We start from the raw sequence: 12,181 nt of genomic DNA, 5'->3' as shown, positions 1-12,181 counted from the left end.
TCAAACCACTGTAGCCAAAATACTTCTCTTTATCTCGTGTAATAAGTTACTGAAAGTTTTCTGCATATTTTTCATACATCAAGATACTTGTCATTCAAATCACAGTTGCCCAGCTAACTTTTAGGTTCAAGATTCTTTTTCTACAAAACTAAAAACAACAACAACAAAATAATAATAAAAAAATAAAAATCTGAGACAGTGAAGTCAAGTTCTTTTAAAGCTCTGTGTGATGAATAGTAAGGAAGTACTTTATGAATCTAAATTGACAGAGCAAGATTTATATACAACTGTGTGTATATGGGCTTATAAAATAATAAGGAATATAATCTTAGCTTAATTTCCTTACCGATGTAATGCATGATAAATGTATGTGTATTGCTCAAGAAAGTTGCCAAGTAGAGAATAAACTATTTATAGACATCAGTGGAGACATGGTGAATAAAACTTTCATTTTTGCAAATGTATAATCTCTCACTAGAAGTGTTATTTTCAGGACAAAAAATGGAAAAAAAAAATCCATAATGTATAAAGAACTCTTTTCTTTATGTCCCATAAAAATAGAAATGTTTCCTTGTTCAGCTACGTGTGTACTACAATATCTGCTAATAGCTATTTTTCTCTCCTCTCCCCCAATTTATGAACTAAGTATATTGAATTAAATAATTTTTTTCTTTTCTTGCAAAAAAATATTTTTTTGCAAAAAAAATATTTTCCAATGAGATGTGGACTAAATTGCTTATTTTAATTGTGCTGTAGAATACGTATTTTCTGGACTTAATATGGAAGCTATTTTGGAAATCATTTCAGTATCTCAATGCATTAAATACATTAGACTATAATAACTCAATAAAATTTGACATAATACTTGAGGATTGCTCAGGAACAAATAAAATCTATTACCATATTGAGTTTTTCTGCCCACATCTCAAGAATCTTAGAGCCTCTCAGGAATCGTAGATCCTCTGTTGCTTTCTTTATCTGTTCTAAATGACTAAACAAGTAGTGTATTTGTAATACCAAACACAGTTTCAGTAGTCATTATGTACTGAAGCTATTCTAAGCTCCTCCTCAGCAGAGATGGTGGCTTGATAACACACAGTATTAGTTGTAAGGAACTTAAGTGGTTGAATTCAAGTTTGGCTGAGGTTGTAGGGAAACCTCTTGGAAGTGTTATTAATAAGAATTAATTGAGAAGATGCTTTGTGTACTGTAGAGATATATTTTTTTCTTAATGAGCTGGAAAATTACTGTCACGCATTAAGATCTCTAGAAATGGAGGAGATGCTGTTTGTCCTGGCATGGTGTGTATCTTCTGATGCTGCTTCAGTCTTTGATGGAAAAATATATCTGTGAAAGCTAGTTGTTCTATTTCTTTTCCTTTTGATCTCTGTCTTTGTGAAGTTCTTTTATCTTCCAGACCATTACTGTAAAAATTTGTACAAGTAGCCTAGTCTATATACATGTTTGTCTTTCAAGTTAATACGTTTTCTCTGCAGGAGGGTTACCTGAGCTTATTGCTCTTATTGCTGTTTTTTCCCATCCCTTATTCTATTGTGACACGTCTTATTCTTCTGGCTGAAAATAGGATGTCATGCTTTTAAGAAGAGCCAGACAGGAAGACACACTCTTCTCTTTGGCTCTGCAGCTCATGTTAAACCTGTATTCGTATTCTCAGGCTGGGATCCATGGGTGCATTTTTATTATCCTGGCTGCTTAGGCTCTCATCCCACCTGTGGGTGTCTGTGAATGTACCTCTGTGTTTTTGTGAAGCTCCTTAATGCCAGTCTCTGTGCATTGTCACTTACAGGGTTAGACTTGTACCAGCACTAGGCAGGCCTTCCTAGCAAGGAATGAAGATAAATAATTGAAATACTTGGTATGTGACTTTGAATCATTCAAGTCAGATGAGGTTGAACTTCTTTTTGTATTCCAGGCGAATACTTCACAGAGATTTGAAAGCCAAGAATATATTTTTGAAGAATAATCTTCTTAAAATCGGTGAGACTTGCATGCTTTTTAAAGATATGTTTTACTATGGTAGAACAATCCAGCAGACATTCTGTGAATAAGATTTACATAAAGTGATGTCTGATGTAGTGTTTGATTTGTGGTCAAACATTTACCTGACAGGCATACACAGAAACAGGGACCCATACAGGCACTGAAATCCCAGCCTTGAGGGTGCTCAGAGCTCACCTGGACCTAGACCTGAGCACCCTCATGTAGCTTTGCAGGTGGCCCTGATTTGAGTTGGGTTTGAATCAGATGACTTCCTGAGGCCTCTTGAAACTATGTTCTTCTATGTGGTGTTATTTTGAAAAACCATATTTAAAAGTTATTCAATTTTTTAACATTCAGTTATTGTATTGTGACTAACAATAGTTTATACAAATAGATAAATATTTGCATATGCTCTTGAAATGTAAATATTTAATTAGTATCTTGCTTTTTTATCATCTGTGCTTCAAATCTAACATGGATTTCCTGATCTATGTCCCAATTCATCCTCTTTATTTACAAAAAGCAGTATTTACAGGTTAAGTTCTTTGTTGCCACTGAAATTATTTTGTATTAATTTCACTTTCATAAAGAGTTCCAAGCATTTATTATAACAGGTTGGTTTAAACACAATTCTGATTTTTTTTTTTGTATTATTAATCACAGTGGTACCGAAGTATCAAACTCTGATGCCTAGAGCTATTCACTACATACACATTGACAGGGCAAAACCTTTCTTAGTATCCCAACAGCATCGTTATTTTTTTTTATCTGTAGAAGTTACCAGAACATGTGGACAAAACCTTTTTTGTTTAATCCCTTGGGCCATTTCCTGGAAATATAAGTAGAGTTGGCAAAGGCTGATCCCTCCCTTTGAAATGGACTGTAGGTAGAAATGGGGAAGTAGGTCAGCCCATTATTCCATGTAATTTTAAATAAGATGGACACCTAGATAAGAAATTCCTACTAATTACAGTCAACTTGGGTTGACTTTGAAGTGATAAGCAGGAATTAAAAAAAAATCTCTATCTCATTACCAATATTCTTGGTTCTCTGTAAAACAACGTTTTTGTGTTGACGTCTGGAATTTTGACCATTTATACAAACTGAGGATGTGGATCTTAATTTAAAAATGGAAAGTGAACAGAAGAATTTTAGAATTGTAAGAATTCTAAAGAATTGTAAGAATTGTAAGAATTTTAGTCTTATTGTGCTTAATTGTTTGGGGGCGGATCTTTCTGTTGTCACTTTTAGGGGACTTTGGAGTTTCTCGTCTTTTGATGGGTTCATGTGATCTGGCAACTACATTTACTGGAACACCATACTACATGAGTCCAGAGGCACTGAAACACCAGGGCTATAACACAAAATCTGATATTTGGTGAGTAGTCAGCATGCTATTTCAGTAGGATTATACATTTATTGAAAAGAAAATGTCATGAAAGGTAAAATGTCATATATTGTCAAGATCAGCATTTGACTATATTTAGGAACTACTCTTGTTTGTTTGTTTGTTTGTTTTTTAAAAAGCAAACCAACGGGGTTTAATGAAAAAGGAAGCGGGGCTTCCTCAGTAGGGTGCTCACACTACTCCTCTAAAACTGTTCCAGGATATTTGCATCATGTATTGCAATTTGAAGATTTGCTCTTTGTGTTGAGAAGCATGTGGTTACTATTATATGGGGTTATGTTGGACTTCAAAAGAGAAGAATATTCAGGTCCAGTCTCTGCAGTGACACAAGATGATTATCACAGAATCACAGAATTTCTAGGTTGGAAGAGACCTCAGGATCATTGAGTCCAACCTCTGACCTTACGCTAATAGTCCCCACTAAACCATATCCCTAAGCTCTACATCTAAACATCTTTTAAAGACTTCCAGGGATGGTGACTCCACCACCTCCCTGGGCAGCCTGTTCCAGTGTCTAACAACCCTTTCAGTAAAGAAGTTCTTCCTAACATCTAACCTAAAACTCCCCTGGTGCAACTTAAGCCCATTCCCCCTCATCCTGTCACCAGGCACGTGGGAGAACAGGCCAACCCCCACCTTACTAATTATGGATTAATATTGAGTTCTGCTAGGAAGGGGGAAATCTTTCTCTTATAGCAAAAGATAAATAGAAACAGTTGTCTGTGAAATTTCCAAGCGGCCATGGAAGGAGCAATTCCTGGCTGAGAGGGAAACAGGAGAACCTTCTTAGGAACTGAATTGAAAAACATTGGAACGTGGCAAAAGGAAGAAGATACTTGGAAGGAGAGCTGAATATGAGAATAACTGGACAGAAGCAAAAAGGCAAGCAGTTTCATAAAAGGCTCAAAGGTAGAAAGAGAAGTGTCAGTTCTGCACTTAGCACAAAATACTGACTTCTGAGGTAATTATTAAAGCATCAAGTTGAGAACCTGAGATTTGTGGAAAGACTTTAAAAAACAAGTCTTTAAAGTCTTTTTTTTTTGGGGGGGCGGGGGGGGGGAATTTTAGTTGTGCAGGTATTTTTTCAAACTAAGATGAGGAATGATTTTTGGAGTGGGGAAAATACCTGTCTTGTTTATGTTCTAAAACACTCATTGTATTTCATGGTGACGGTTAAAACTATTGTTTGTTTGTTTGTTTTTTAATTCTGTCATAGTGTTTTTTATAAAATACTTTGTTTCTTCTCTTAAAAGGTATTTGTTTCTGTAGTTATGTACATCTGACTGGTTTCTTTTTTAAGAATATTTCAATCCAGGAAGCTTCCTGTATAAAGCATTTGACCACTGGAATGTAGTTTGTTTATGTGATAATTTACTCTAACTTCTGCTCAATTCTGACTTTTCAAAATATATCTAGGACTGCAGGATATAATTCTAGAAGTTCAGAACAGTCAGCTGTACCTTTAACTGCTAACAACCATTTTTCACGGTTAACATCTTCAATCCAGTCAATGGATGTGTCAGGAAACTCATCTCATGGTCTTTATAGCTGAACAGAGATGGATTTAATGTCAGATTCTGTCTTGTTCATCTGTATCAAAATAAATATGAGTTAATACATGTAGTCAATAAAAATATATTGAGAGAACATTTCAAAAGATGTGAAAACAACTGAACAGACAGGAAAACATGACTTTTGTGCACTATTACTGTAAAGAATAATTTCTATTGCAGTTGACACTGGATGTAAAATATATATTTAAGTACTATTCATGCTTACAAGTGTCAATCCATATGTCACTGCAGCAGTACAGAGTAAATGAAACCAGATTTTGTCAGCATTTTTATAAATGATGTGTTGATCACTCTTTTAAAATCTACAAAATTGCAGATAAAAGCCCCTAGAGCAAGTCACTAGCTACTGGCTTTTTGTTATACTTGATGCATTTTGTTATCTTTCCAAACTAATACCCAGAGTACTCAGCCAAGGGTGGAATTGCTTTCACGAGGAGGTTCTTGGCCCTTGGTGTGGGGGCACAAAGGAGGAGATGTGCCCTGTCTCACTAGAACCCCGGCCCACAAAATCTTTCTGAGCCAAGAAACTCTCTTTCTGTAAGGACTTTTCAGCTATGAAGGGTCATACATTGAATTGACACATTGGTGGTTTAATTCCTTCATTTACTATTTTAATAGTGACTCTGAGTTTATTTTGCATTTGCTGGCCTTGTAGGGAGTCACTAGACCATCTGAGTTTGAATTGTCCATCCCCAATCTTGTTTGTGAACTGTCTTGGCCCACCAGCTGCACATCTGCTTCCAGCCCTTGGTTTTGTGATAGTTGCATAGTAGTAAGCACCAACACTTTTATATCGTTTCTCATTTTCATTTCATAATGCACTGTCTCATACTTTATCCTTTTTCTATAGTTGGGTGTGCTGAGGTTCTGAAACTTTCTGCAACCTTGCATATGTTTTTTGATTCTGAAATAATTAGGGCACTTTTTGCTAAACATTTGGGGAAGTCATGACCATCAATTCTGTTCACGTTTGTTTTTCTACTTATTTCCTGTGATGCCTAGAAAGTTCAAAGCCAAAAGCTTTAACAAGTGTGCATGTGAGAGCAAGATATTGCTGATCAGCAATCAGTGTGCCACGTCTTTGAACAGATGTCCTTCGTCTGATTTTGGGAGAGCTAGGGAGGAGAAGGCTGTTTTCCATACATTCAATGGAAAGCATATTTTCTCCAAGGACAATCTTAACTCTATTCCCTGACACAGAATTTGATGATTGAGGTGAACATGCCATGGAAGACATTTGTTAAAGTGTTGGCTCTAAAAACCAAAGTCACTTTTATTTATCTGAAAGTATGTAGAAGACGGATTGTGTTCCAAGTTCATTTTACAACAGTTTTTAGCCAATCATGACCAGTTAACTGAAGCTTGCTGGGTTTCTCTGCAACTTTTTGTTATCAAGTTAGTACAAAGGCTGGTAAATTTGAATGTCTCTTCCTGTTGAGAAACTTCTCTAGTTATGAGATATAAATGCTTTTTGATAAAGCTCATTTTTTAATTGCTTGACATGTGACAGCTCAAGTTCTGCTATTGTTTCAGTCTTTTTGTTTTTTAAGGGCTTTTTTTTTTTTTTTTTTTTTTTTTTTAAGTGTGACAGCTCATTTTCCAGGAGTCAGTAACTTCATTAAATAAATTGGTTTCCTTCAAAAAGTGATAGCGAGTTTCTACCTTAAGGAGCACACCATCCTGCTAGCATTCTTAGTTCCCTTGCTTACAAGGAGTGTAAAATCTTAGCATTATTAAAATTGCTTGGGATTTTTTTTTTGAGTTCTTTTGATCCCAGCTTTATTTCACTACGTCTAAATATGTCTATATTGTCATCATTGCTTATAACAGTAATATCTATATATAAACATGGCCAATGCAATTGTACCTATGTAGCATAATATCTTTATTCCTTTCATAGAATGAAAAACCCAGGAGATAGCTAAAATGACCTGGTATTTTTGAAATTTGAGGAATGATATTTTCTCTTCAATTCTGACTTCAGTAGAGGAATATGTAGGAATGTTAGAAGGAACTGTTATTCCTTGTCTGGTTATTTATTCTTATATCTGAGCTCAGATTTGATGAGGCTGCTCTTGTGTCCTTCAAACTATGGAATATTCTACAGCCCAAATGCATCCATCTGTGAGAGAGGAGGAAAGGACAGAAAGATCAGATGAGCTGTGGAGCAGCCTGTTCCCATTTCACACAATTTTTATGCAATGACACATAAGAAGCCCTGGTAAAGGTGAACTCCATATATAAACTTCATAAACATTACCCTCAGACCTACTACATGCAGCAAAACTGTGCCATTTCTGTTACTGGGGACCAAACATGGCTGTAGGAATTGCACCAGGCTGAGGGGTTGAGACCTTCTGGTCAACTTTGATTCTATGATATTTGTTGTGCCTAACCTAGATCTACCAAATACATGTCCCATCCATCAGTAGTCATTCTACAACTTTTTAGATCAGGTTGCTTTTTCTAAAATTAGTTGAAATATAATGAAATAGAAATATTTCTAATGATAAAGCACGTTATCACTCAGAACTGCTAGTTTTGCACAAGTAGTGATAATAGCAAGGGTGTTAGTGAGGCTAGATGTTGGGATACATATCCCATATCTAAGGATCTCTGAAGAACAGAGAAACCTTTGTACTTTCCACTGTCCTCATGCAACCTAGAAAGCCTAAACTTACCAAGAAGGTCAATGATAATTCCCACAGATGGTCCTAAAGTTAAAGTGGACTGTTGTAGCTTTCCCAGAGGTCTCCTTTACATCAGAAAATTGGAGGTTCCCTTGTCACATGGGCTCCCAACCAGTTTAGATTCTGTTTCTTTCATACTGGGGAATGAGCATCACTCTCTCGTCACACCTGAAACTGTCTCTGTGTTCACGTCTCCAGTAAAGTTAACGTTTGCCTGCCACTAGTTGTTAGCACAACTGCAATTTTTTTCAGGTTTTCTAACCCTGGGAGTTTGGGGTCTGCACTGGTTTGTAGTCTGCCCAGGATCAGTATAAATCCTCAGTGCAAATATTGAGTGCTTCCATTGTAGTGGCTGTTAAAACTGTCTTATTTTGTTTCTGAGTAGATGTGATAAAGTGTAAGCAAACAGTTATGAACAATGATATTTCTCTCTCCTTTTCAAAGCTATGAGCATATTTGGCAAACTCCACCCATGAACTTCACAAAGAATTTCTGCATACTATGTAATGTAAATTATCTCAGAGGCAGAAATGATAATAGAAACAATTCGGTTGAAAAACACATCTATTTGTCATTTGGAAGCAAAGCAAATTCTTTACAAGAGAGGTATAAATTGTTTTCTTTTTGTCTGGCAGAGACAAAGGAATATCACATTTGAATCCATCATACTCTACGTCAACTGTCAAGTGTTGCCATATTTTGATAAATGTTTTTTTTTTTTTTTTTTTTCTGTGGGATTTGGTTATATTGGGCTCCCTATACCACACATCTTGGGACTTTCATTTTAATTGTGCTTGCTTGTCTGTACTTTTGCCCCAGTTTGTCTTTTCCTTTAATAATAACAATCCAAAAATAATTATTTTTAGTGCCAAATTTTATGTCGAATAACTACCAAAAGCAGCCGTAAAATTCATGCATTGGTCTTTTGAGTAATGTTTAACCGATGGATTTTTTTAAAGTGCAGTTTTATATGAAAGCAAGGGTTGAAGCAGACATCACAGATTTCTCATCTATGCTGAAAAGGTGTGCTAGATCCTCATTGTTATGAATCAACAAGGCTCCACTGAAATAATCCCTGGTTTTAATTCAGAGATAAATGCAGAACAAAAACTTCTTCAAAGCAATGTGAGTTGTGATTTGTAAGCTATGTTCTCATTATTTTTTTTATTTTTTTTTTACTTAGCATGCTTTGTATTTTATTTTATGGAACTTAAGGTAGAAAGAAATTGCCAATATGTGACTCATGAGAGAAAATTTCAGCCTACTCTGTCTCTGTAAGATTTTGTCCCAGAGTTTCCAAACTATGGGTCTTCAAGTAAAGCACAAATCGTAATTTGGGTTAATAAAGGTGTCTAAAATATCTTTTCCTCCCATATTCCTCTATCTAGTCCCAAGACAATTAGAAAAAGAAGATCCCTATAGCTGATTATGCTGGTGCGACAATCTTATTAAGAATAATTTTTGGCACAAGTACTTGATTTCGATTTTTTTTTATTGCAATAGTGTTGATTATTATGGATTCTTAACAGAATGTGGCAAGTATTTATTTCTAATTATTTTCATCATCCCAGATACAGATAACAACAAATACATACCTATGTTGTTTTAAGTGAGAGCTATTTCAGTTCAATAATAAAGGCAGTCATATCATCACCCAGTGGAAATTCAGTGCATCTGAGCTGAATTCAAACAGCTGTTATTGAAAACATTTCATACCTGGTTTTGCTGAGATTATGTATCTTGTGATAAGAACCAATAAAACATTCATAAGGAATTATTATTTTATTTTTTTCCACTTCTTTGTACCATAGAAATGCTAGATGGTTGTAAGACTATTAAATGTCTGTGCTGACCAAAACCCTTTTTATAATTGCTATTATATACATGTACCAAGAGTCAGCCAAGCCCTTTCCACCCCATGAATGAGAGAGAAAAAAAGAGGAAGAACCTTTCCTTTACTGAAAAGAGTTCAGTGATGTTCTTTTTACAGTGACCCAAGCCAGACAATCTTTGTCATGCTTTTGGCCCCTATTGTTGTATATAACTTCACCCATGTAAGTGGGCTGCTCACCCAAATATAAAGGTTTGGAGGTATCCAAATTTATTTCTAAACTAGGCAATCTATATAACTAATAATAGTCTCCACAGCATTTGAGGTTATTACTTGAATCAATCTCGTAGTGAGGAACATTTTGGAATGGGATTTTGTATTGAAAGGAAGTTTATTAAAATAATATAAATGGTTTGCTGCTAACTCTAAATCTGCCTATTCTGTGATATGTAGTATAAAGTATTGTTTATTGACTGGATGAATGACTAATGCTGTAAAGAGAGTTTGTACAAAGTGTACACAGAGTATATGTGATTTTGGGAGCCTCCACAGTCTTTCTGAATTTCCCAAGTGTTACTGGCTTTGTGTTTGGAAATAGCTGATAGAAGCTGTAAGGATTCCTGAACACTCAAAATGTTTGAAAGTGCTGGGGAGATGCATAGTCAGCATAATGGCATATGAAAAGTAAATCTGATAAATAATATATATAGCAATATTGTAATCTCTGTATGTTTGGTTTCTGTTTGTTTTGTTTTGTTTTGTTTTCAAAAGCTGCTGCGTGCTCAGCTTTAATTGCTCCTTGAGAGGACAGACAGGAGAGTCTTTTGCGATAATTCAACGGAAGTATCCATTAAGTATATGGAGGTATTTAAAAATCCAGTGAAGTTTTGGGTGCACAGATTACCTTGATCCTTTCCCACAACAAGACCCCACAGAAATTAATTACTATGAGAATTAGGATGCTGCCATTCTATCCAATTGGTTCACTGTTTAAAAGACTGAGCCATATGATCTGGACCTATTTGTGTCCATTAGACACCAACAACTATTAGGAAGAAGTAGGCAGGAAGATTAATGATAAAAGCTGCACAACTACAGCTGGATAAACCCTGACTTGAAGATCTGAAAAGCCGTGGATGAGAGTGTCATGATGGTACATGTGTATGCACATGTATGTATTCCTCATAGACCTTGGAGTCAGCAAATTCTTAAGATTCGGTACAGTCAGACTGAGATGCACAAGCCACAAAGGTATAGGCATTTAGATTATCTGGCTTCTAGTGTTTCATTAAAAGGCTAACATGCAGCTTTGAAGGACTGTAGCAGTTTAGAAATTTCTATAAAAGACCAGGAGATGTGAAAGGGACAGCAATGCTGATGTAAACAAGTAGCACCAAAAAACGCAAGGTGGTTTCTCCTGAGAACTTAGAGGTCTGTCAGTTGATATTGTAGAGAATATACTGAAACCTGTGCAGATGCTCCGTTTTATTATATAATTGAGCATAAGTGGCTTCAATGTGAAACAATCATGCATCAGTTTTGCTGAAATGAAGTGCTGTTTAGCACATTTGTTGAACCTATTCACAAATAGAAAGCTGTCAAACCAAATGCTCTGGCTGGATACTTTCATGGCTATTTTAGAATTTTATAACGCTGGCAGTTATACAAGCTAAGATTATAAAAGTAATTAAATGATATGTTTTGGTCATTGGCAAATTGCTCATGGGAATCAGGAAGCAATCTTCTCTTGCTGAATTTGCTTCTTACAACATGCTTAGGCTGGAACTGTAGAAACACAACTGCTCTGAGAAATGCAGTCTCGAGGCAAAAGCTTGGTAACTTTCTTAGGCAACTACAGCTCAGCAGCTGTCCTGGGAAGAAGTGGCCTTGCTCTAGGATTTGGGACATTTCTCAGCTTAGGAGCTACTTATTTCATTTCAAAGAGTTGTATTTTGCAGTAAAAAATAAATAAATAAATAAATAAATAAATAAATAAACCCCTACTTTTTCTTTTTTTCCCTGCTTTTTATTTATTTATTTATTTATTTTTTCTTTCCATTATTTTTTTTCTGTGATGGGACAGATGGGGTTTTCCCTGGGCAGCCTGTTTGCTGCCCCAGCTTTACCAGAATGCCTCGGGTGTTCTTTTTCATCTTTCTCCAAAAGAACTACTTTCTCAGGTGTAGTCAGAGGACTCAGCTAGCTGAATAAATGGGCTTCCCTCATGTGGTAAATCCTGTTCTCTTAATGGCTCATTAAGCAATTTTTAGCTGCCAGAATTAAGCAGCCTCCGAAAACAGATTGATTCTGAAAAAAAAACAAAAACAAAAACACAACAGTTTTAGTACAGTCTATCAAGTTGGGATTTTCCTTTTTTTCTTCCCTCTGGCTGGTTTCCTTTATTGTTTGATGCTTTCAGATGCCATGTGTGCACTTTGGTTATAAAGTATTTTCTCATGTAGTCATTATCTTGTTTCAGAGTTTGAATGTAGATTGTAAATGTATAGCATCATCTGTGTGTTACTGTTACTTGAAGTTTTAACTGTCAACCAGCTTTCAAACTTCCAAAATCTACCAAAATCAGTAGATCTGATTTTGGTAGATTTTGGAAGTTTGAAAGCTGGTTGACAGTTAAAACTTCCAGAAGCTAGGTAATTATTTAGGTACCTTTAGAGTT

General features: G+C 35.7%; 1 protein-coding gene across 2 annotated transcripts in view; it reads left to right on the top strand.

Annotated features, from left to right (window-relative positions):
- The window catches only part of NEK11 (NIMA related kinase 11), a 108,115-nt gene that overhangs the window by 28,979 nt on the left and 66,955 nt on the right, over nt 1-12,181 (top strand). For both annotated transcript variants that reach the window (XM_027451142.3, XM_072033428.1), the window contains exons 5-6: nt 1,934-1,998; nt 3,253-3,379. In XM_027451142.3, the coding sequence (XP_027306943.1) occupies nt 1,934-1,998; nt 3,253-3,379 (192 nt within the window). The remainder of the gene's footprint in view (nt 1-1,933; nt 1,999-3,252; nt 3,380-12,181) is intronic.

Source organism: Anas platyrhynchos, chromosome 2, assembly GCF_047663525.1.
Source record: "Anas platyrhynchos isolate ZD024472 breed Pekin duck chromosome 2, IASCAAS_PekinDuck_T2T, whole genome shotgun sequence".
Classification (NCBI taxonomy): domain Eukaryota; kingdom Metazoa; phylum Chordata; class Aves; order Anseriformes; family Anatidae; genus Anas; species Anas platyrhynchos.
The sequence above is the reverse complement of the archived record's forward strand: the minus strand, read 5'-3'. Positions and strand labels throughout refer to the sequence as shown.